This window comes from Ascaphus truei, chromosome 3 (genome assembly GCF_040206685.1).
Source record: "Ascaphus truei isolate aAscTru1 chromosome 3, aAscTru1.hap1, whole genome shotgun sequence".
NCBI classification, from domain to species: domain Eukaryota; kingdom Metazoa; phylum Chordata; class Amphibia; order Anura; family Ascaphidae; genus Ascaphus; species Ascaphus truei.
Window position 1 is genome coordinate 58,640,701 of NC_134485.1, and position 23,939 is coordinate 58,664,639.

The following is a 23,939-nucleotide window of genomic DNA, read 5'->3' on the forward strand; positions in this document are numbered from 1 at the left end:
CCTTGAGCCAGAGAAGAAGTATAGAAGGACAGCTTCAAGACCTGAGGAAGGACCTGGAGTTTGAGCGTGGTTGCCGCAAGAAGGCAGAGAAACAATAGCGTGACCTAGGCGAAGAGCTCGAAGCTCTGAAGACTGAGTGGGACACTACGCTGGACTCTATTACTGCTCGGCAGGAGGTCTAATGAGAAAACCTTTAAGAAGAGGTGGATGTCAGACATGTCTGACAAAGAGGTTGGTGCACGGGATAGTGCACGGGCCGCTCAAAGGACAGTGTTTCACTGGGGGGAGGGATATGCGATGCCGTCACTGCCCTCTAAGGGCTAGAATGGGGCAGTTCTGGGACTTTACAGCTCTCATAGAGTTAATCATTCTGGACAGGTCTGTTCAGCTGTGAGTTCATGAGCTAATTAGCCTAGCCTGTATAGTCAGGAAGTGATACAGAGATCCCCCCCCCCCCCCCCATGCTGCCAGACACACACTGTTGAGAGTTACACAGAGTGTGAGAGAAGCTGCTATACTGATCTGGGAAGGCACACACAGACAGCCCTGTGAGAGACTGTAAGGAGACCTGATGCAGGTACACTGGGTAAAGTGGGGAAAGAGTTTAGTTCTCCCACGATTAGTTAGGGACTAAGCAGTATTAGTCAGTACTCCTGGAAGGAGTTAGGTCTTTTGTTTCTGTTTTGTGTTGTGAGTTAACCCTATACCTGCCTTATACCCTGTAAATAAACCCCTGCTTAGAAAGTACAGTGTTTCCTGCCTTTGATCTGGACAAAAGATCCGACGCTGGGACTGAGACGTCAAAATATATAATATATATAATATATATAATAAAACATATATAGTAGCGCCACACTAATATTGTGAGTAAATGATTTGATACTGTGAAAAAATGTGATTTATACATATAAACTATTTTACTATTAAATATAACACACAATCAGTGAAAAAATAATAAATTCAATTATATTAAAGATATAAGAACCAGTCCTTTATATATAAATAAAATGATTAATATTATAAATATTATAAATAACACGCTCACTTACATGTCAACAACCAGAATCATAATATACAGTGTCTGGTATTTGGGAGATTGTGTCTAGTTTGAGGAACTTGCCTGAGACCTGTATATGAATCCTTGAAGTTTTTGTTTGTAATGTACTTTGGCCTGATTGAATATTGTCTGACACGGCTGATCACACTACATGACATCATGCCTAAGGGCAGAATGACAGAGTTTTTAGCACTTTCTTACACACCATAACTTTAAAGTGCATTGAAACAACTAATACTTTATTCACAGATACATAAACACTTTCACATTGAAATCATTGTCCGCTATATCTTCACTTTTTGAAATAAGATTTCTTTCGATCCCTGAGTTTTAAGTGCACTGCCAGCATGACGAAAGCTGCCAGTATAATCACTGCTCCAGTGACCGTGTAAGCGATTCCCAGGAACATATTACTTCCTCCGCACCACGCCAACGTTGACAGGATAACTTGCTTTTGTCCCTTGAAATTGGATACAGCAAAATCTGAGCGTGCAAGTTAAGAGGATCTGTACAAAATTTGTGATCTAAATTATTGTGACACAGTGATGCTGTGAAAAACCATGTCCTTGTACATAATCAAGCTGGATAGTGTGTGGATCAATGCATATACCTAGGTCTCCAGGGTTTAGACTCGGAAAACTCTATTTTCAATTTACTGGACGGCTTGCATTTGTTAAGTGAACTTTACTCTTTTGAGATCCTATCTTAGTCATATAATTAGTACAGCTAAACCCCGTTATAACGCGGTCCTCGGGGTCCACCCCGAGACCACCGCGTTAGTAACGGGGTCGCGCTAATTTTTTTTTAAAAATGGCCGCCGCGCGCCTGATCGGGAGGGAGTTAATTAAATAAATAAATAAAAAAAAAGTTTAAAAAAAATGGCGGCGATTCATCCCTCCTCCCTCTCCCTCTCAGCCCCCTCCCTCACAACTCCCCCCCCACCCCCTCCCCCCCACCCCCGAGGTATGCCCCCGCAGGGCAGTGCCCCTCTCTGGGTGCAGGAGGGTGGGTTACATGTCAGCCGCACGTTGTACTCACGGTCACAAGTACAACGCTGCAGAGGCTGCAAAATGGAGACGGAGCCCCCAGGAGGAAAGCTGGGACCGGAGCCAGATGCTGCTAGAAGCAAAGCATTCTGGGAGTGGACGGGGCTGCCTCTGTCCAGCCTCATCTGCCCCTCACAGGGAGGGGGGATCCCCCATAGAGACCTGCCCCCCTCACTCCCAGCCAGGGCACAGGGGTGACCCCAAAACAGAGACCTGCCCCCCTCCCTCTCCCTCCCAGCCCCCCTCCCTTAGCCCCCCTCCCTCAGCCCCCCTCCCTCTTCCTCCCAGCCTCCTGGTTTTGCGGTGCGTGGCAACGTGTGTCTGTGTCCTCCCAGCCAGATCTGCTGCTGCTGCTGCTGCTGCTGCTGCTGCTGCAAGAGGGAGGGGGGGGGGGTTGGGCTGCTGACATGTGAGTTCTGCTGACATGTGAGGGGGGGGGGGTGTTCTGCTGACATGTGAGGGGGGGGGCTGCTGACATGTGAGGGGGGGGTGGGCTGCTGACATGTGAGGGGGGGGTGGGCTGCTGACATGTGAGTGTATTGTGAGGGCTGTGTGCAGTGAGTGTGTGCAGTGTGTGTCAGTGTGAGCAGTGTGTGTGCAGTGTGAGCAATGAGCAGTGTGTGTCAGTGTGAGCAGTGTGTGTGCAGTGTGTGCAGTGTGAGCAATGAGCAGTGTGTGTCAGTGTGAGCAGTGTGAGCAATGAGCAGTGTGTGCAGTGTGTGGCAGTGTGAGCAGTGTGTGTGCAGTGTGCAGTGTGCAGTGTGAGCAATGAGCAGTGTGTGCAGTGTGAGCAATGAGCAGTGTGTGTGCAGTGTGAGCAATGAGCAGTGTGTCAGTGTGTGCAGTGTGAGCAATGAGCAGTGTGTCAGTGTGTGCAGTGTGAGCAATGAGCAGTGTGTGTGCAGTGTGAGCAATGAGCAGTGTGTCAGTGTGTGCAGTGTGAGCAGTGTGCAGTGTGTGTCAGTGTGAGCAGTGTGTGTGCAGTGTGAGCAATGTGCAGTGTGTCAGTGTGTGCAGTGTGAGCAATGAGCAGTGTGTGTGCAGTGTGCTGTGTGTGTGCAGTGTGTCAGTGTGTGCAATGAGCAGTGTGTGTGCAGTGTGCAGTGTGTGTGCAGTGTGAGCAATGAGCAGTGTGTGTGCAGTGAGTGTGTGCAGTGTGTGCAGTGTGCAAAAAAAATTATATTTTTTTTTTTTTTTTTAAACGGGAGCCACGGGAAAACCGCGTTATAACCGAATCGCGGTATAGCGAGGCGCGTTATAACGGGGTTTAGCTAAACTGCAAGCCCTAGATACATACAAATTGTAATCTAGTCCTTTCCCAATGTCTTCCTTTTCCCATATTAAAGTAATCCTGTTGAGAGCCAGAAAGCACTAGGTTCAGTTAAAAATCAAGGAGATTTATGCACTAACATACTGAAGTTTATTTTGATGTACTGTACCATTTTCTGCTCAACGTTGTATCCACTCTAACAGCGCTGTAACTACAATTTTTGTCACCATCTTCCCCACTCCTCTCTAACTCTCCCCCTTCTCTCTAACTCTCCCAACCTTCTCTCCGATCCACTCTAACTCTCTCACTCTCCTCTCTCTCACTCCCCTTCTACCCTAACTCTCTCACTCCCTCACCCTCCCTCTCTAACTCTCTCTCTCACCTCCTCCCACTCTCCCACATCTCTAACTCTCTTAGGCCGCGCGTATAGTGCCCGCGAGCGGCGACGGGACGGGTGACGTCACCCGTCGCCGTCGCCACTAGCGAAAGTTATATTTCGCTTTGCGGCGGCATCACGGGCATAATGGTATTTCATTTGTTCAGGGGCTGTCACATGAGGCGACAGCCCTTGAAAAATCAAATATTTCCAGCTTCCAAAGTTGGCGACGCGACGTCGCTCCGTCGCTGTCGCGCTTACTATAAGCGCAACCGGCGGCGGCAATGTATTTGTTTTTGGTCGCCGTCGCGGGCACTATACGCACGGCCTTACACTTCCCCCTTTCTCTAACTGTGTCACTCTTCACCCCTCATCACAAACTCTCACTTTTCCCCCCTCCTCTCTAACACTCACACTCAATTCCCCTTTCTTCTCACACTCAAACCGCCTCTCTTTCACTGATTCCCCCTCCCCCGTACCTAGCCTCTTGGGCAATGTGGGACAGGGGACGAGGACTCAGGTCTCGTGTCTGTGGGAAGCTGGGGCCACACCGATGAATGCAGAATCTGGACCTGATTTCTGGGGTCTTAGAGAGAAGAAAATGGGGGAGCACTGGTGGAGTGAAAAATGAAATTATGATGCAATATGATATGCGTGTGTGAAACTCTTAACAGTGGGTGGTGTGGGTCTACAAAAACATCAACACTCACACGGCCTTGTGCAAATGCTTGCGCATCAAGGTATCTTTTGCGTCCTCGCTTCTGCTTTTCTGTTCTCGTCAGGATAATTCTTTTCTTGATGTGATTCCTCTCGTCTGTCCTGTTCTTCTCCTTAGTCTCACATGTGGAGTCCCCCTCGGAAGAAATACATGGGGATGTGCGTCAGAATGTAAATTGGTACAAACAGAATTAGAGCAGGTGGGTGAAAAACAATAGTACAGGATTAATATAACACTCACACGGGCATGTGTGTGTGCACTCTGGGGGGACGGTATCTTGACCTCCAGCAGGGTATCGCAATTTCAAAGTGCCTGCAGACACTCTGTGGCAGGTGGTGGGGGATAGGGATATGAGCAAATATATAAAAATATTACTCACACGGCCAAGTGTGAGTACACACTTGGAAGACAGGTTTCTTGTTTGTTCTGACCGACGTCCCTGGATCCAGCCTTGTGCCAGCCTCTGATGTTATTTTCTCTCTTCTAGTGCAGTGTGGAAATATAACCGCCAAGATTGTTGAGGCCAAATGACTCTTTATTAAACAAATAAATAATGAATAAACAAACTCACCGCTCACTCAACTCGTGAGCTGCGGTGTCGGGGTAAAAAGGCCAGTCTTTAGGGGATGTTAAACGGGGATCGTTGGACTGCAGTAAGACTCCCTCCGCGTCCGGGAGGAGCTCTGTGCTTCCCGTGTCCCGCTCCCTACGGTGGCCGCAACAGTTCAAAAGGGATGGGGGATTTTGAGCTCAAAAAGACTGGCCTTTTTACCCCGACACCGCAGCTCACGAGTTGAGTGAGCGGTGAGTTTGTTTATTCATTATTTATTTGTTTAATAAAGAGTCATTTGGCCTCAACAATCTTGGCGGTTATATTTCCACACTGCACTAGAAGAGAGAAAATAACATCAGAGGCTGGCACAAGGCTGGATCCAGGGACGTCGGTCAGAACAAACAAGAAACCTGTCTTCCAAGTGTGTACTCACACTTGGCCGTGTGAGTAATATTTTTATATATTTGCTCATATCCCTATCCCCCACCACCTGCCACAGAGTGTCTGCAGGCACTTTGAAATTGGGATACCCTGCTGGAGGTCAAGATACCGTCCCCCCAGAGTGCACACACACATGCCCGTGTGAGTGTTATATTAATCCTGTACTATTGTTTTTCACCCACCTGCTCTAATTCTGTTTGTACCAATTTACATTCTGACGCACATCCCCATGTATTTCTTCCGAGGGGGACTCCACATGTGAGACTAAGGAGAAGAACAGGACAGACGAGAGGAATCACATCAAGAAAAGAATTATCCTGACGAGAACAGAAAAGCAGAAGCGAGGACGCAAAAGATACCTAGATGCGCAAGCATTTGCACAAGGCCGTGTGAGTGTTGATGTTTTTGTAGACCCACACCACCCACTGTTAAGAGTTTCACACACGCATATCATATTGCATCATAATTTCATTTTTCACTCCACCAGTGCTCCCCCATTTTCTTCTCTCTTTTGTACATTTGAAGGATCCTGGGTAGATCCTACGTTGGGGTCTTCAGAGACACAGGAGGAAAAGAACTATAGGGAAAACCTTGTCTACCATCAAGGTTTTTTATTTCATTACACCCTATTCGCTTTTGAACGGTTCACAGGTAGCGCCCGGGCATTTCTGTTCTGGGGTCTTAGACCAGACTGATTTTTATACAGAAGAAAGAGAGAAGCAGTAACACACATATAGTAGGGGGCACAGTATGATACCCCTAGTAATATGTGTTATTTAACTCCTTTCTAACTCCTTCTGTATGTAATGACAAATTGGAGCAAAGACATTGATGTTAAAAGGTACAAGATGCAAATCACTATCTTTGATCCCAAATTGCCTTAATACATAGACCACATGCATTAGATGCCACAATGACACTAAGTCAGGGTGTTAATATTGAATAATTAAAGCTTATCCTGGTTCAGTAGCATTTAGAGAAAATGTAGATACAAACATAGATTTCCTGATGCAATGTATGCCTCTGTGAAAGTGGCCAGGAAATGCAGCAGATGTACCTACCTAAACATTCAACTCCTCTCTCACATTCAAAAGGTAGCTAAAATCTGTTGTTTTGTCCTCCACAATATTCCAACGATACACCCTTTCCTCAATTGCTCGACTGCTAAAACTCTGACACAGACCCTCATTCTCTCCCGTCTCAATTACTCTCCCGTCTCCCCTACAATCTATCCTAAACGCTGCAGCCAGAATCACTCTACTCTTTCCTAAATCTGTCTCAGTGTCTCCCCTGCTGAAATCCCTCTCCTGGCTTCCTATCAAATCCCATATCACACTCAATTCTCCTCCTCGATTTTAAAGCTTTACACTCTTCTTCGCCTCCTTACATCTCAGCCCTAATTTCTCGCTATGCACCATCATGACTATTGCGTTCTGCTCAAGGATGTCTTCTCTCTACCCCTTTTGTATCTAAAGCCCTCTCTCACCTTAAACCCTTCTCACTGACTGCCCCACACCTCTGGAATGCCGTTCCCCTCAATTTCCGACTAGCACCCTCTGTATCCACCTTTAAGACCCATCTTAAAACACACCTCCTTAACGAAGCATATGTGTAGCTCCATAGCTGATAGTATACACCTCATACATCGACCTTGACCCCTTGCAGACGCACTTACCAGAAAACCTTCCTACTGTCTCTGTATGTTCTTCCTACTTACCAATTAGATTGTAAGCTCTTAAGGACAAGGACTCCTTTTCTCAAATGTTGCTTTTATGCCTGAAGCACTTCTTCCCATTATGTGTTATTTGTATTATTTGTTATTTATATGATTATCACATGTATTACTGCTGTGAAGCGCTGTGTACATTAATGGTGCTATATAAATTATGAATATAAATTATACATACATACATCTTTGTAAGATACAACAAACAATGCAATGAACATGAGAAACATGTTCTGTCCCATAACAGCCGTGGTCATTCAGTGCCAAGAATTCCAAATGTGCACTACACTACATTCATTTAAGACGTAATCCACTAAATGGTGTTTTGTGTTTGCTTGCTCATATTATACTTTATTATAGTGTATGGTAGTGCGAGTGTATGTATGTTGGCGCTCAGAGTGGGGATAAGGATACTACACAAATCTACCTTCTTACAAATGTGAATAGCCACGGTTATAATTATATAAAGTGTAGAACAGCTTTAAAAAATATAATAAAATGTGCTACAATGTACACAATAACATTCGGGCAGACACGGAATTACAGAACACATTTACTAAGCCATAAGACACCTTTCAGCACCGCTTCGTAAATACGGCCCCTTAATACGTATTCAAGTAAATGGGCTGTAAGGTGCTCTATGAAAATGTTAATTTGGCCCCTTACTTGTCTTAAGGGAATAGCACGTGTTAGTAAATATGGCCCAACATGCTCTGATCACTTGAGTAGCTTCTGGATTCACCAGTTTAAACAAATGAGACAAGTATTACTGTAAGGCCGCGTGCAAACTGCGTGCGCGGCGTGAACAAATGGCCGCACCACAAGGAGGCAGGCCATAGAGCGCGCCGACAGGCAGATTTTTCGAGACATTTTTTGTTTTTGTCGCGCGATGGCCCGGGTCACGTTGGCGGTTCAACCAATGAGGGCGAACCAGCCTCAGACATCACGGCCACGCCTCCACCTCGCCTCCCTCGTCATAGAAATCCAGACACACTAACAGCTTAACAAAGGATACTGTAATCAATGCTGTAGCTGTAATTTCCCACTGGGAGGCCATCAGAGAACTGCTGAACACGAGAGAGGCGACGATAAAGCTTTCTAAAAGTTGAGAAGGCGCTGACTCTCATCCAGTTAATGAAGTCATCGTTCACATAGCCGTTGTTGAGAGAATCCAGAGGATCGAGCATATAAGCCGGTTTCTGCCAGTAGGGTGGCTTAGCACTGCCTAGGCAGAAGAAAAACTATACTGGAATAATTGCAGACACATATTTCAAGAGTATGACAGTACTTAAAGTTGTGTATTTATGTGTATGTGTGCATGTTTACTAAATGGTGCTATTTCATAAGACACCTTCTTGCCTGAAAAACGCTTTTTTTTTTGCCATATCAAGTGAATGAAATGTAAGATGTCTTTTCTAGGGGCTCTATCGCTACCCAACATGAAAGGACAAATAGACACATGTTGGATGCATAGACAAGTGTTTACAAACTGTTTTATCATGAGATTAGCGTTCAAAACAATGGTGTTGTGAAGGGCAAACAGACTAGTTCAATAAAGATTTATTTTAGCCAGGGTAACAGTATTATGTCTTTTTCTTAGGCCATAATTTCATTTTCTACATCAAACTCACAAAGTTTAGTAAACTTGGATAAGCTTAGAACTTGTGTTTTTTTGCTTTCATCTTTTTTGATCACTTTTCAATGGTACTCCAGTAAAACATTCTAAATGTTTCAAGTAAATATATTTGGAAGCGTGGTGACCCCCTTCTAATGATTTTAAGGAATAGAACATATTTAAGTTTGGACTCAGACAGTCTTCCTCCATGAAAACTAGAGAGAGAAGCAGGAGGAATTTGGATCAAAGGACATTTGAACAAAATATATAGATTACAAGGTAGGAGTTGCCTGATCTGGGGTTACCTTCGTGTGGTGAAAGTTTGTCATACTTTGGTCAAATTATGTTACTAAATAAAATACTAGAGTAAGTTAAAGATGTGTATGCTTTATGCAGCATGAGAATGGGTTAATGCAGATGAAATGTTGGGTTTCAGTGAATTTGGATGTGTCTATGTTTTTTTACTCTAGTAAGAACTACTGTATATGTACTGGGTGAGCTTACTACAATACATGCAACCGGATAACTAAACTCCCACAGTGAGTGTTAACACATCTAGGTTGCTGTGTAAATCAACATTTACATAAAGATCTGTACAGTATGTGTACAGTATATACATTCAATTTCAGAAGAAGAGAGGATTAAGTGATTCTAAGGTGAGAAGAACATTTTAAAAAGTACTGACAAGAACAGTCACAATATCTTTTGCTGGGGGAAGTGTATACTTAAGGTGTTCTCTGCATTTGTTAAATCAGGTCATTGTCAGTACAACTTTGTTACCCCAGTGATAGTGCATTTTGTTTTTCTAAAAGTATAAGGCTATCTAAGCATATTGCTAAAGTAAATCATACAGCAGAATAGACAAATGACTTCTATAGACTACATATATTGCACGTGCTATAATCTGTTGTTGGAAAATCACTGGATACATTCTAAATGTTTATTTGGGCAGCTGTTTATCAGTAGAATCAAGACATCTCCAGGGGATACCCAGCATGTTGGATATAGGTAGTATACTTTCAAAAAGCTAAATGGTACGCATTTAAAATGAAATGACCCAGGAAGTACATTTTACCTGCAAATGCTTGAGTGAGATTTCCTTCTGGTTTAGGATTTCTGAACTTCACATTTTTATCAGACCACCAGGTGTTCCCTGTACTCAGAAGAGGGACTTGGGTTGTGGTGGATGCGTCGGAGTGATATAAAAGAATGATAGAGTCTGTAAAGGCAGAACATAAAATCCGTGATTGTGGAGACACAAACGCCCAATAATGCACATGTTAACCTACCTGTGCCAGCAAAAATTGATGGGCATTCTGTAGCAGGCCTTTCTGGCAGCTGGGTTGGTTGTATGATAATTTACAGAGTGAGAAAAAAGAAGAAAGAAAACTAGGGTTTATGAAGGCCTGTTTTGTGGTTGTATGATAATCCCTTTAATGCTAAGAGGTAATAATAAATGGCATTGCCGATTTGGAGAGGTATTCTGGACCCAGGCTCATATGCAGCATGTGAGTAAGTCCACGTAGCTTAACTCGTCCCCTTTTAAAGCACACAAAGTCCTTCTATTTTCTTCAACTTTATTGAGGGGAGTTTACAGAAATATAAAGGTTCTTGTATGTGGATTGTAATAGCAGGTCTCTTGTCAGGAGAACACCCTATGAGAGGATGGTGTCCTGCTATGTGGAAGTGCTTCTCTGAGGGGAAGGTAAAAAGGATTTCCTTTTCTGAGGGAGCAGTGGAAGAAGTGTTTAGTCACTTGGCTGCTTGTTGGAAAAGAGGGAGCACATTTTCCTGTCAGACAGGAACAGGCTAAGGGACATAGCAATATGCAGATAAAGGCAGGGGGAGAGGACTAAACCAATCTCAAATATGAGCATTTGGAGGTTGCCAGGGTAATCGGCTAATGGCTTGTGTGAAGGGTATTATTTGTAACTATAATGTTGCAATATACACAGCTCTGGCTGCTTCAGAGCAGGGAAAAAACATGCAACTTAGCTGGGGAGGGATGGCAGCCTGAGAGCAGGAAAAATACAGAGAAATAAACAGTCCTGTTCCAGGACAAGAGGCATAAGTACAGGTTAGTAAGTGTTACTAGTCTGGTGAATACGGCAATCCAGATTTACTAAACACAACAGTTTTTTGCTTGTGCAACAAATCTTTAGGTCAATGTTCATAGAATGAGCAAAATGTCTTGGTAAATCCACCTGAAATCATTATCCCTATCTGAAATCATTATCACTATCTGAAATCATCGTCACTATCTGAAATCATCGTCACTATCTGAAATCATTGTCACCATCTGAAATCATTATCCCATCTGAATTCATTATCACTATCTGAATTCATTATTACTATCTGAAATCATTATTACTATCTGAAATCATCGTCACTATCTGACATCATTATCACTATATGAAATCATCATCACTATATGAAATCATCATCACTATCTGAAATCATCGTCACTATCTGAAATCATCATCACTATATGAAATCATCATCACTATCTGAAATCATTATCACTATATGAAATTATTATCACTATCTGCAATCATCGTCACTATCGGAAATCATTCTTATCACTATCTGAAATCATTATCACTATCTGAATTCATTATCACTATCTGAAATCATGAAGCAGAGAATGCGGAACAATTCACTTTTACATTTACAAATGAAAATATACAGTTATATCCCCAATATAAGCATATTTTATAATATTGTAAATCTAAAAAAACTGAAGACATTTTGCATAGCAGCAGTGCTGAAGTCAATTATCATAATAACTCACAGGAAGTACAATTACAAAATCCCTCCTGAAACTCACTTGTTCTTTATTTTTTAATAATATTTATATATAATATATTTTTTGATGATTGATAAAAGCACAGAAAGTCTTGTTTTGACACAGTTTGTTAGTCAGTGAAGTTGATACCACCTCAGGCCTGGAAGATTTCTATGGGTGCGTCCATACAGGGGCAGACCGCGCGGACGTGTCCGCACGCTTAGCGATCAGACTGCGATCACTGTATAGATGCTGTATAGATGTGATCACTGCCTTTAGGCAGTCTGATCGCTCAGCGTGCGGGCGTGTGCGCGCGGGAGGGGGCGTGCGATGCGCGTGAAATCAGTCAAAACTGATTTCTTGCGCAATAGGGCGGTCACATGAGCGGTTCGCCCAATGAGGGCGAACCAGTTCCGTGACGTCCCTGGCCCTCCCCCCAACATGCCCCGGACGGTGTGCGTACTAAGGCCAGGGAAAGCACCCGCTTTTGCATTGTCTATGGACGCAGCCTATTACACCAGTATCACTTATGAACACATTCTCATGTCTCAGACAGTTCTGCAACCTTGCCTTTCCCGATAGTCACTTAGCATACAATGCTATCACTGCAGCCAGGGATTCATGCAAATGAGCAAGGTTGAAACAGCTGTCTGTGAGTAGGTTTTACTGGCTATATATTTCTTTAACCCAGGCTGTGCTGAAAAGCTGTGTAATGTGGCAGGCATACGCTTACAGGGGTCCATGTTAAAATGGACATGAAGCAAAATTTTACACTGTGTGCTCATTTGCATATCCTTTCCCAGACTTCCTGGCTGCAGTGGAAGAGATAATGGTGAAAAGCAGGGTTGCTGACTTGTGAATGTTATCACAAGTGATATTTTTATTTGCTGTACACTGTACGGTGGAGGGGTTTTGTCCATTTTTAATCCATAATATATTAGTATATAAAGTATATAATGTGTGGTTGTTACATTAGTAAAAGTTAGACAGAAATCAGGGGGTTGGAAGAGGTGGTGCATGGCCGGCTTGTACCTTGGTGGAGCTCGGTGCCGGGGGACAGCGCTGGGCCTCTTACCTTGTCTCCGGCATCTCCTCATCTCTGCGCCGTTGTAATGCTGCGGCTATCCGGCTATGCGGTTGTCATGGCAACGTGTCGCCATCTGACGCCACATTGTCATTCCGACGGGTCATCGCAACCAGAAGATGCAGGAGGAGAAGACGGAGAGCAGGTGAGAGGCACTTACACAGGTCCCGCGCTCTCACCCAGCAATCAGTCTAAATGTTGTGGGGAAGGGACTCAGTAACCACGGTGCTTAGTGCGACTGACCAGATGGAACCGCTGCCAAGCCGGCAGGGGGTGGTGTATGTGTGGGAACAGCCGGAAACAGCTTTATTGAGATAAGCAGACAGGGGCAGCATACCCTTTATTGAGATCAGCAGACAGGGGCAGCATACCCTTTATTGAGATCAGCAGACAGGGGCAGCATACCCTTTATTGAGATCAGCAGACAGGGGCAGCATACCCTTTATTGAGATCAGCAGACAGGGACACAGCGTCTTCGTGTGCTGCGGTGAGAGTGGTGGTTTGGGATCAAGCTGCTGGACTCAAGTATAGAGTCGTAGGAGACTACGCTGGATTGGCGGATCCTTTGTGAAGTACAGTTACCGGAGGCTGGAGCAGTCGGAAGGTATTATACTAAGTGCACCAACACCAGGCTGATCCCGCCTTGGGGGAGGGTTGTTTGGGGACACTGAGGGCTGAGTGACCAAGGGACTGGTCCAGTACATTGGACACGGTGTGGGGTACACGCGGTGGTGGGTAGAGACATTACTCCAGGGTGGAGGTGGCAAGGCCACAGGTATTATATTATTGTATTGCCGTATCTGCTTGCATGGTGATTAGTATATATATGTATGTTCATGTTCTGCATTCACTTATAGTAAACTGTTATACTATATGGAATATTATTGTTATTCTTGTCCAGGGGAATCTTACTAATTGGGGATCCTGGGCAAGTGGAGGCGCTGCCAAGTACACATTGTGACCCCAGGCTCCCAGTTAGCGGAGGCCCAGATCTCGCTGAGCCAACAGGTATATACAGCATTAGTAGTCTTTCTATGTCAGTAGGAAAGAGGGCTACATTGTATAAAAAGATTTTGCCAGGAAGTGCTCATTAGCAGTGAACTTGTTCTCTGTATGTACAATGTTGATCTATTGCACTTGTTGGAAAGGTGAATCAGTGTCCTGTGTTGACTTTTCCTGGTGGCAGTCTAGGGTTGCCAGGTGTCCAGTATTGATCTGGGCTGTCCAGTATTTGGACACTCTGTCCAGTATAACATCAGAGGTAATACTGGACATGTATGTGTCTGGTATTACCTCTTTGGATTTCGTGACCTTACCAGCTTGGGGGGGGCACAGGATTTCCCCGGGCAGGGAGAGAGCAGGGCTGTTGCTAGGGGGCTGGGCAGCTTCCTCCATCCTGATTGGCTGCTGCTGGGTAAAGCAGCCAATCAGCAGGTGGTGTCAGGAGCCTGGGATGGGGCCAAGTAGAGGAGGAAACAGCATGAAGCGGAGAGCGGAGAAGTGTTTGTGTGTGTCTTAAGCACGTGTGTGTCTCGAGCGCACGTGTGTGTGTGTGTGTGTCGTCCTCATCAAGCCTTTCACTATTGTATCAAGTATTTTTTGAGAAGCCACCTGGCAACAAGGTAATACATACATTTGATACTTGCTTACCATTAAACATACTGTTTGCAATAGCACCACAGGGAGCCATTGGGGTTCCATCTTTGTAGGTGGTAAAGGGTGCACAGTTGCTAAAACTCTGGATATTCTGTGCAAAAACACAAAAAGACAACAGTAAATAACAGCTATTTTCCCATTCCGTACACCACTGAAAATAAATGTCCACCATCAACTCCCTAAATACTATAAGTTCTGGTTCATGAATATGAAGGCAGGATGTAGAAGCTGACCTGGGGATGTGGATGCCTGGGGGTTTATATATATATCTATATATATATATATATATATATATATCTATATATATATATATATATATATATATATAGATATATATATATATATTTATTTACAGTATGCTCGTTAGATGTGGAGTTTTGCACATTGCACAACGCCAAAATCACTCCTTGATGTCGATTTGCTTTGATGGCCTCTCGTTAATGTATGCTCCCAACTTTTTATTTCTCTTCAGTTCTTTTTCTTTCGTTTGGTTTCTAGTTGACATATACAGCATTAACAATTGACGATGAATATATCCAGTATAAATCCTGCTGGCTTATATGGGAATTGTTGCACTCGAAAGGTCCTGTATATCCAGTCTTATGCTATCCTGCAATACAACATCACACACAATATCATGTGCATGAGAAAAGAAATGTTTACCAATTTGAGAAAGAATAAACGTAATTTGACTTTAAAATAATAGTTTTCTCATACAACGCTGACACTGTACGTATAACTTGTGCTGCCACCGTGAGCCTCTGGGTCACAGGGAGCTAAAGTGACTTCCCAAGGACTAGCTGATACTTGGTTTTGAACTAGGTTCTTTCCCTTAAAAGGCGATGTTCTTACCTATAAGCTACTCCTTGAGCCATCACTTTCAGGGCCGCCGACAGGGAGGGAGAGCTGGGACAAGTGTCCCGGGCCTGGTGACTGTAGGGGACCCGGCTGGCGCTGGAAGTTGGGCCTGGCCAGAGGCTACATCTGGCTGCCAGGCCCCTGGTTGCCACCAGGCTCCAGCTCTCCCCGTCTGCTGCGGGACTCCTGCCGGGCCTGTCTTTCCCTCCCACGCCGGGCGCCTCTCCTGCCAGGGCGTGCCGGAAGCTGAGTCCGACTTCCAGGCAGGCCTAGCTTCCGGCACACCCACAGCGAGAGAAAGGACCCACAGGAGGCCCGCAGCATCTGAGGAGAGCAAGGCCCGGCGTGGGAGAGAGAGAGAGAGAGAGAGAAAGGCCCGGGCACCCCCTTCTTCCAGAGATACTTACCTCCGTAGGCATGCTTGTATCTCTGTGGAGTTTAAATGTCCGGTCCCATAGGCCAATAGGAAGCCGCAAGGGATGGCGTAATGGCTTCCTATTGGCCCACGTGACACCATTTCACCGCCATTTCATTAGGTGCACAAGTTCCCTGACTGCAGAGATACCGGCACCGCTACAGCGGTAAGTACCTATGGAAGCAGGGGTCCCTTGCACTGAAATGAATGGGGTTCAGCTCCGGAGAACTCCTGCTACAATCCTATAACAAACAAAACAAGATGTAGTGCAAAGGGTTTTGCTTCTTTAAGCTAACTGTGCAGGGAAAAGGGAGTGCACAGCCTGAAATCCTTATGCATAACGTAGTTATTAAAAGAAAATCTTGAGAGTTAAAAGATTAGATTGTAGGGAATGATTTGCCAACCTCTGTATTTGTTACATTTCGCCCCAGCAACTGTGTGTCATATTTAGATATGACATATCGACGGTGGTTCTGGAAAAAGTTACTGAGTCCATAGTAGATAAACACATCTCCCTGGGTGGGGAAGGAAGAAATGTAAAACATTAGCTCACCATGTTTAATTACACAGACATAATATATATATATATATATTTATTTTTACACCGGAAGCAAATAAATAAAAAATGTTGCCTGCTGTGTGAAACTGCTCATATAAATCAGTCAAATATACTAAGATACATCTGGCACCTTTTGTTGCCCCCACAAGCATTGGTTGGGACACTGAGCCTTTCCTTGTACATTTGGGACTATCCCCTATTGGTAACAATTGGCAGCACTAGATGCTGGATCCACAGGCAAGCAGAGGGGTTTATAGCAGAAGTGTACACTAGTGCTAGAGCAGGAGTAGGCAACTCCAGTCCTCAAGGGCCACCACCAGCAGCGATGGATTTCCAGATCCGCCGACTCGAGGCACTTACCTGGGGCCCCCTCCTCCGTGCTGCCGCCCTCCGTCTTCTCCTAAATAGCAGCGTCAAATGATGCTGCGGACGTCACCAACGCGACATCATGCAGCATCTCGTTGCCATGGCAACGCGACATCATGATGTCATTTGACGCTGCGTTGCCAGCGAGACGCCGTGTGATGTCACAGGGTCATTTGACGTTGCAGAAAGGAGGCGAAGGCTGCAGGAAGGTGGAGGCGGTAGCAGGTAAGGAACTTCCCATCAGACCCGATAGGCCCAAGAGCGCGGCCTCTGTGTAAGGGGGCAGACATTTTTTTGCTGCCCTACGCCCAGCGTATCGGGCCTAATGGGAAATCTGCCACTGACCAATAGGTCAGGTTTTCAGGATATCCCTGCTTCAGCACAAGTGGCTCAGCCAAGGACTGGAGTTGCCCACGCCTGTGATAGAGTGTATGACGACCAACTCCAATGCAGAGATGCCTACTACTTCCTTCCACTAAAATACATCATTTATTTTTGTCAAAACATATTAATCTTAATAATTAAGTAAAAAAGCAGCAAGCACTCCAATGTAGATATCCAGAAAGGCCTGGTGCTAATCCTATAAATAATGTAAAGAGTACGTTAAAATCCAGCAGGGCAGCAGAACAGCAAAGAGAGACAGCACAGAGGTAAGTCAGCAAAATAATGTATTGAAACACACACAAAAATCCGACGTTTTGATCCCCAGAGGAAAATCTTCCTCTGGGGATCGAAACGTCAGATTTTTGTGTCTGTTTCAATACATTATTTTGCTGACTTACCTCTCAGTGCTGCTGTCTCTCTTTGCTGTTCTGCTGCCCTGCTGGATGGTAATGTATTCTTAATAATTAGATACACACTTGTATTCCTTCCATCTTGTCAGCAGGTGCCACCAGGAGAGGCTCAGTGCTGTGTTGATGAGCCTCTGTGATTCCTGCAGCAGAAATGATCAGATCTGCATGTGTTGATTTACCCCTTTTGTTTTCAGAGGGACCCGCACTTCCTTGCTGTGCAATGCTTAACATGCTCTACCACTAACAAAAGGATTAAAGAGGAATTTCAACTTAATCAGCTCACGTTTTCATTTTAGGTGATGCAGCAGCAAATTAAGGGAGAAATGCAGATATGAATGGCAAGTAAAGGCCATTTGACGGCCTGTTGGGTGGTAACTCACCAGATTTAACCAAGTAAAGGATTGTCATTGCAATCACTGGTATTTTGTGCTTGGTAGACCTGTCGCCGTTTTCTTCCCCTTGTTTATATAACCCCATTTATCTGATCTTTTTCTTTACATGTGGACCATTTGTATCCTTATTATTTATATGTGAGAAGGAAAGAAACAAAGAAATACGAAAGAAAGAAAGAAGGAAAATTAAAGAATAGAAGAACGAAAGAAAAAATAAATAAACGAGAGAGAGAAAGATATACTAGAAATATATAAATAAAGACTATTCTTTTCATGGCTCACTTGCTGCTTTTAGGAATCACTGCTTTATTCTGTGGAAATATTTGAAAATAATACAATATACAGCCCTATATAAAACATGACCATTCAATACATTGTTGTTAAAAATGAAACCTACCCACCTGAATTGCCTCCGGCACGGTGAAGTTTACCATGCAGGTGCATGGTGTTTCGGCATTTGATGCGTTTTCTCGTAGCTGTGTACAGTGCTTACAGTAATTGGAATAATTTATCTGTAAATGTCACACATGAAGGCAGGCTGTCATTATTAGGTATCTTTCATGTAAGAAATTCATCTATTCCGTATGCAGCATGTGCCATCTGAGAAACATCACTCTGAGAGCGGTAAAGTACAAACACGGAATAATGTAGGGACGGCACAAAAAGTCAGGTTTGGAAATGTGCAGGAAAGGTCAATACGTGAAACAAAAAATGAATGTTTCCATGAAGTGGATCAAGACCAAAATATAATGGCAAAGTATCAGCCCATGATGGACAGTTTCTCCCCTCCTTAGCTTAATAGTGAGTAGCAGATTCCTGCATGCTGGCCCCTAATTCAATATGTTATGAAAGGCATCTTTCCCTAGATGCCTAGAAGGTTTCAGCTCATATGAATGGAGCTGAAATCTTCTCCAGCAAAGGGAAGTTGGTTTCATTGCGTACTACCCTGTATGGGTATAGTTAGGATGTAAGACAAGGGCTATCCAATCATGTAATTATAGGGCTTTTCAAGTAGGATTTTGTGCTACCAGCCAGAGGTCAGGCCCAAGTCCTGTGTCTGGCTGCCGGGCCTCTGACTGCCGCGGGACCGCTGCTCTTCCCAGCTGCTGCGGACCTTCCTCTCCTGTAATGAAGTCAACATTTTAACTGCCCTTCCTGTAAAGAATCCTTTCCTCCAACCTTAAGGGATGACCCCATATCGTTTGTACTGCCCTTAAGGTGAATAGTTATTTGAAAGCTCCTTATCTTCATCCCGAATATATTTGTATATAGTCAGCATATCCCCTCTTAGATACCTCTTTTCTAATGTAAACAGATTGCCCCACACCTCTGAAATGCCCTTCCCCTCAGTACCCAACTAGCACCCTCTCTATCCACCTTTAAGACCCACCTTAAGACACACTTGCTTAAAGAAGCATACGAATAGCACTGTGGCTATTCTGAACACCTGATACATGAAGCTTGGCCCCCTGCAGATACACTTACCAGAACTCCCTCCTACTGTCTCTGTACGTTCTCCCTACCTACCAATTAGACTGTAAGCTCCTCGGAGCAGGGACTCCTCTTCCTTAATCTCTAAAGCACTTATTCCCATGATCTGTTATTTATATTATCTGTTATTTATTTGATTACCACATGTATTACTGCTGTGAAGCGCTATGTACATTAATGGCGCTATATAAATAAAGACATACAATACAACAGATATAATGTTGCTAGGCTCTCATACACTAAATCAGATTTTCCATCCCTTTTATTAATCTGGTGTCTCTTCTCTGCACTTTTTCTAGTTCCATAATGTATTTTTTATAGAGCAGTACCTAAAACTGTACTCCATATTCAATGGGTGGGTCTTACTAATGCTTTATTATTTAATGATGCATGTGACCTGTAGTGACCATCAGTCGTTAACACTATGCTGTCATGTTGAGATAATAGTACACATACTCAATGGCTACTACTTATAGCATATGGTCTATTGAGACCTTTCTCTCCACTGTAGAGGTAAATGAGAATATTATAATATTATTATTCACAGGTAGTGCTAAGATCTATATAAGTGGTCATGTAGTGAAGAGGCTGCAGGCTTATAACGCGTTGAACAAAGGGTTTAACTAAATGACCCTTACTTATTAGAATACAAACATTTAAGTATTTAACTTTGTATCTTTTTGAAGTGAAACTTCTTTAGTGGCACCTCATTCCTAATGGGACAAAAATGGATTGTGGGGATAGAAAATGAAACGGATGTGACGTCAAAGTGCTGACGTGACAGTGCTGGCAGTTGAGGCCAGGCTGTGTTCTGGCAAATCACATGCGGCGGCGATAGCCGCCGGCGCCGCTCCTAACCATCTTTGTTCCCCCCACACGGCCGCTTACACGCTCCCGCGCTCAACATTTACTCGCCGCCGCAGCTCCTAAGGCCGAGTCCATAGAAGGACAGGCCGTGCTGAGGCGTGCGGACGCTCAGCGCTGAGCCCCTGCATCCCCTATGAGGATGCCTTGAGAGGGGGCTCGCGCGAGCGTCCGCAGGCGTGCTCAGGCTTTGGAGTTTTCAGCCGAGCGCCAAGCTGTTTTTCAGCGCGCTGTCGGCTGAAAACCTCCAATGAGAGTGGGGCTGCGTCAACGTCACGGCGCCGTGACGTCGGCGCCGTGATCTCGACGTCAGTGTGTCGCGGGCGATTGGCCCAGCGATGTCACTGCCCCGCCTCCCTCAGTCTCCCCCCACCTCCGATCGCGGACGCTGGCTCGCCTGTATGTGCGCGGAATCGCACAGCTTCTGCAGGCGAGCCTCAGAGTCAGCGCGGTGCAGCACGGCTCCCCCCCTCTATGGCCCGGGCCTAACGAGCACTGCTCCCCCCACGCGCTGACATGCGGCGCTGGCGGTGCCAGCCGCCGGCGCCGCTCCCCCTCAAAATTTAATCGCTGCCACTCCCTGCTGACCTCCCCCGGCCGAGGCATGAACGGCTCCTGCTCCCGTAACGGGGGGGGGGGGAGGGGTTGAGTGCGCTGCGTTCCCCACAGCACCATCAGAAGGGGATCGCTGCCATGGCCGCTGTAACCCTGGTCCCCGCCCGCTGCCATACCGAGCATGCGCAGTTGTGATGGCGCCGCTGACGGACGCCACACATGTGCAGAAGCGGCTGGCAGCTGCGTCGTTCCCCCCACACGCTCCTAGTCACTCACGCCCATGCCGGGCGCATGTACCCCGCAGAATTTGCGTGCGAGGGGGGGGTTGTCCAGAATTTGCATGCGAGGGGGGGGCAGAATTTACGTGCGAGGGGGGGGGCAGAATTTGCGTGCGAGGGGGGGGTCGTCCAGAATTTGCGTGCGAGGGGGGGGTCCAGAATTTGCGTGCGAGGGGGTGTGTGCAGAATTTGCGTGAGGGGGGCACACAACACAACGAGACATACACACACAACGCAGAGAGAGAGACATTGACACTCTCACACTGACTGACACTCTCACACTGACTGACACTCTCTCACTGACTGACACTCTCACACGCACACACACTGACTGACACGCACACACACTGACTGACTGACCCACGCACACACACTGACTGGCGCACGCACACACTGACTGGCGCACGCACGCACTTACGCACACACACACTGACTGACGCACGCACACACACTGACTGACACACGCATACACTGACTGACGCACGCACACACACACACACACTGACTGACACACACACACACACACTGACACACACACACACACACACTGATCGACACAGAGACATTCACACAACACAGAGAAAGAGAGACATACACTGACTGACACACACACACACACACATTGACTGACACACATGCACACACTGACACACATGCACACACTGACTGACACACATGCACACACTGACTGACACACATGCACACACTGACTGACACACATGCACACACTGACTGACACACATGCACACACTGACTGACTCACTCACTGACACATACACTGACAGACACATGTGTGCCGAGTCTATAAGTCTATAAGTCTATTTCTGTGACAAAAGTCATAGAAGTTTCACTTACTATGCGCGTGCACAGCACACACAGCTTTTTTTTTCTTTTAGTTGTATAGATCTGGTCACACCCAGCAGCGCTCCTTTTGACACTAATATATATAGGATATGATGTGGTGGGTGCTGGGGTTAGAGCTTGCAGGGTTTGTGTATTTGCATTACATTCAGTATATCCCTTATCCTGCTGATTGTAATCAAATGTATGATTTACTGTACTGTATCTCATTAGAAATTCACTTATGGAATTTTTCTGCCATTCTTGTATACGATGTATTTCCCTGTCCTAATGGAGACTTACTATTATTATTCAATTTACCATGTTTACACCTTTAGACTTTTCTCTTTTTACCTAATTTTCATTTTTATTTCATGACTTCCTCTTAGCACGAGATCTTACACAGATATCCCATTTCCTTAATGTGGGTGGCTTATTTGTGAAACGTTGTTTTCATGCTTGACACTTTTGTGAGTCTGTTTTATATTCTAGCCCAGAGGTGCTCAACTCCAGTCCTAAAGCCCCCCAACAGGTCAGGTTTCCAGGTTTGACAGCACAGGCTGTTAATAAGACAGTGTCTATGTATACACACACACACACACACACACACTATATGTCTAGTTCCATTCATAATATTACTCCAGCATCGTCTGTTTGGTTAGGTCACTATTACATAACAATAGATTACAGTCTCTTATTGTGCCTTCTTTGTTAATTTTCACACTAGTCTTACACCCTGCCATAAAATCCCACATCCTCTCAATACCCATTGTAACTAGCTACCATCGAAGTAATACATTGAGAGTTACCTCTCGTTTTCAAGTATGTCCCGGACACAGAATTATGATGACAGATACATGGTTACAAATACATAGTTACATTAAGTGAACTGGGTTATACATTACAGGCAGTCCTTGTTTTACAACGAATGGCTTATCCAACGCTATGCAATGCATACCTATGTTCATTTTTACAACGCCAAAACGGCTTATCCAACGCTTATCCACACATACACACATACACATACACACATACACATAAACAACGTAGCAAAGCGTGGTAAGAGCATATATATAATATTATATTATACTATCTAATATATTATTTATTATGTTTTATTATATAATACAGTATATACACTAAATAATTTATGTGCGTGCTGCATATCTTATTGCCTGCGTTTCGCTATCCAACGCCAATTTGAATAACGCATTGTGTCGGATAACCGAGGACTGCCTGTATATACAAGACATTGCATGCACAGTTAATATGATCAGTATATGGGCACCAAAAGGGAAAGTTATCATAACAATGATAACTGTGCACTAACGGATTTAAAAACAGTAAAGGAGAATTCTGGCCACTAACCAGGGAGTTATTTGTCAACGTCTCGTGGATGAAAAACTGGCAAAATTGGAGCAAAACAACTGCAACAGATTAATTTTAGTTTGCAATTTCGTCACATTTTTGCAGTACTAATTTTGCACCAGTTAAGCCAAATATTTGCCAGTGCGCCAGCTCGTTATCCAAAGGAACCCATTGAGTGAGAATTAATATGGGGCACAAGTGTCTTAACTCACCTTTATTTCTTTCACATTTGCTGATGCTACAATCCAGCTGATCCCCACAGCAAGACAGAAAACGCCAATGGTGAAAAACGAGATGAGGACCGGCTGTGCGGTCAGGGACGGCTTCCAGGCTGGGAGTCGCTGCTGCATGAAGGCAGAATTATCTGGGCACTTTGAGCCGGGCAGACTCTCCTTCGGGCCCCCTTTCTTTTTCTTCATGCTGCTCCCAGAAACAATTTACTCAGAATGTTCTGAATAATTTCTTTACAAAGATGTGTATAACCCGGTTATAAAGAGCAGTAGATTCCTCCCATGCTGGACAATGCTGAAACCTTTGTTACTTCCTGGAATTGCTGTACTGATTAACCATGATGTGCGTTGGTTGTCTCATTGTATGCATTAGTTACCTGTATCAGCTCGTGTCATTCCCTGTTAGACAGTGTACTGTACTTTGCTCATGTATGCTGCATCCATCGCTACCGTATATCAGTGTGTGTTTGGTTTTTCCAAGATAATTATACTCCTTAATTGCTAGAAAGATTACACTTGGCAATCACTACTAGTTTAAAGCAGCAGTCCAAGCTGCTGTGTTTTTTTTTATATAAATATCTCTGATGTATAGCCCAGGTGTA

General features: G+C 44.7%; 1 protein-coding gene across 1 annotated transcript; it reads right to left on the bottom strand.

Moving 5' to 3' along the window:
• Positions 1-1,117: 1,117 nt before the first annotated feature.
• On the bottom strand, positions 1,118-23,638 carry LOC142490916 (cell cycle control protein 50C-like). Its single transcript, XM_075593310.1, has 7 exons — positions 23,320-23,638; positions 18,113-18,223; positions 16,005-16,115; positions 14,322-14,418; positions 9,878-10,021; positions 8,203-8,412; positions 1,118-1,540 (listed from the first exon to the last, which is right to left on the bottom strand). Exons 1-7 carry the CDS (start codon positions 23,524-23,526, stop codon positions 1,350-1,352), a joined length of 1,071 nt encoding a protein of 356 aa, XP_075449425.1. The 5' UTR covers positions 23,527-23,638; the 3' UTR covers positions 1,118-1,349.
• Positions 23,639-23,939: the final 301 nt, after the last annotated feature.

Excerpts from the sequence above, each read along its gene's own strand:
- LOC142490916 (XM_075593310.1), bottom strand. The coding sequence starts at position 23,526 with ATGAAGAAAAAGAAAGGGGGCCCGAAGGAGAGTCTGCCCGGCTCAAAG. Across the intron at positions 14,419-16,004 it reads GAAATGTAACAAATACAGAG|AATATCCAGAGTTTTAGCAA; the intron begins GTTGGCAAATCA and ends GTTTTTGCACAG. Across the intron at positions 10,022-14,321 it reads TGCAAACAGTATGTTTAATG|ACTCTATCATTCTTTTATAT; the intron begins GTAAGCAAGTAT and ends CTGCCTTTACAG.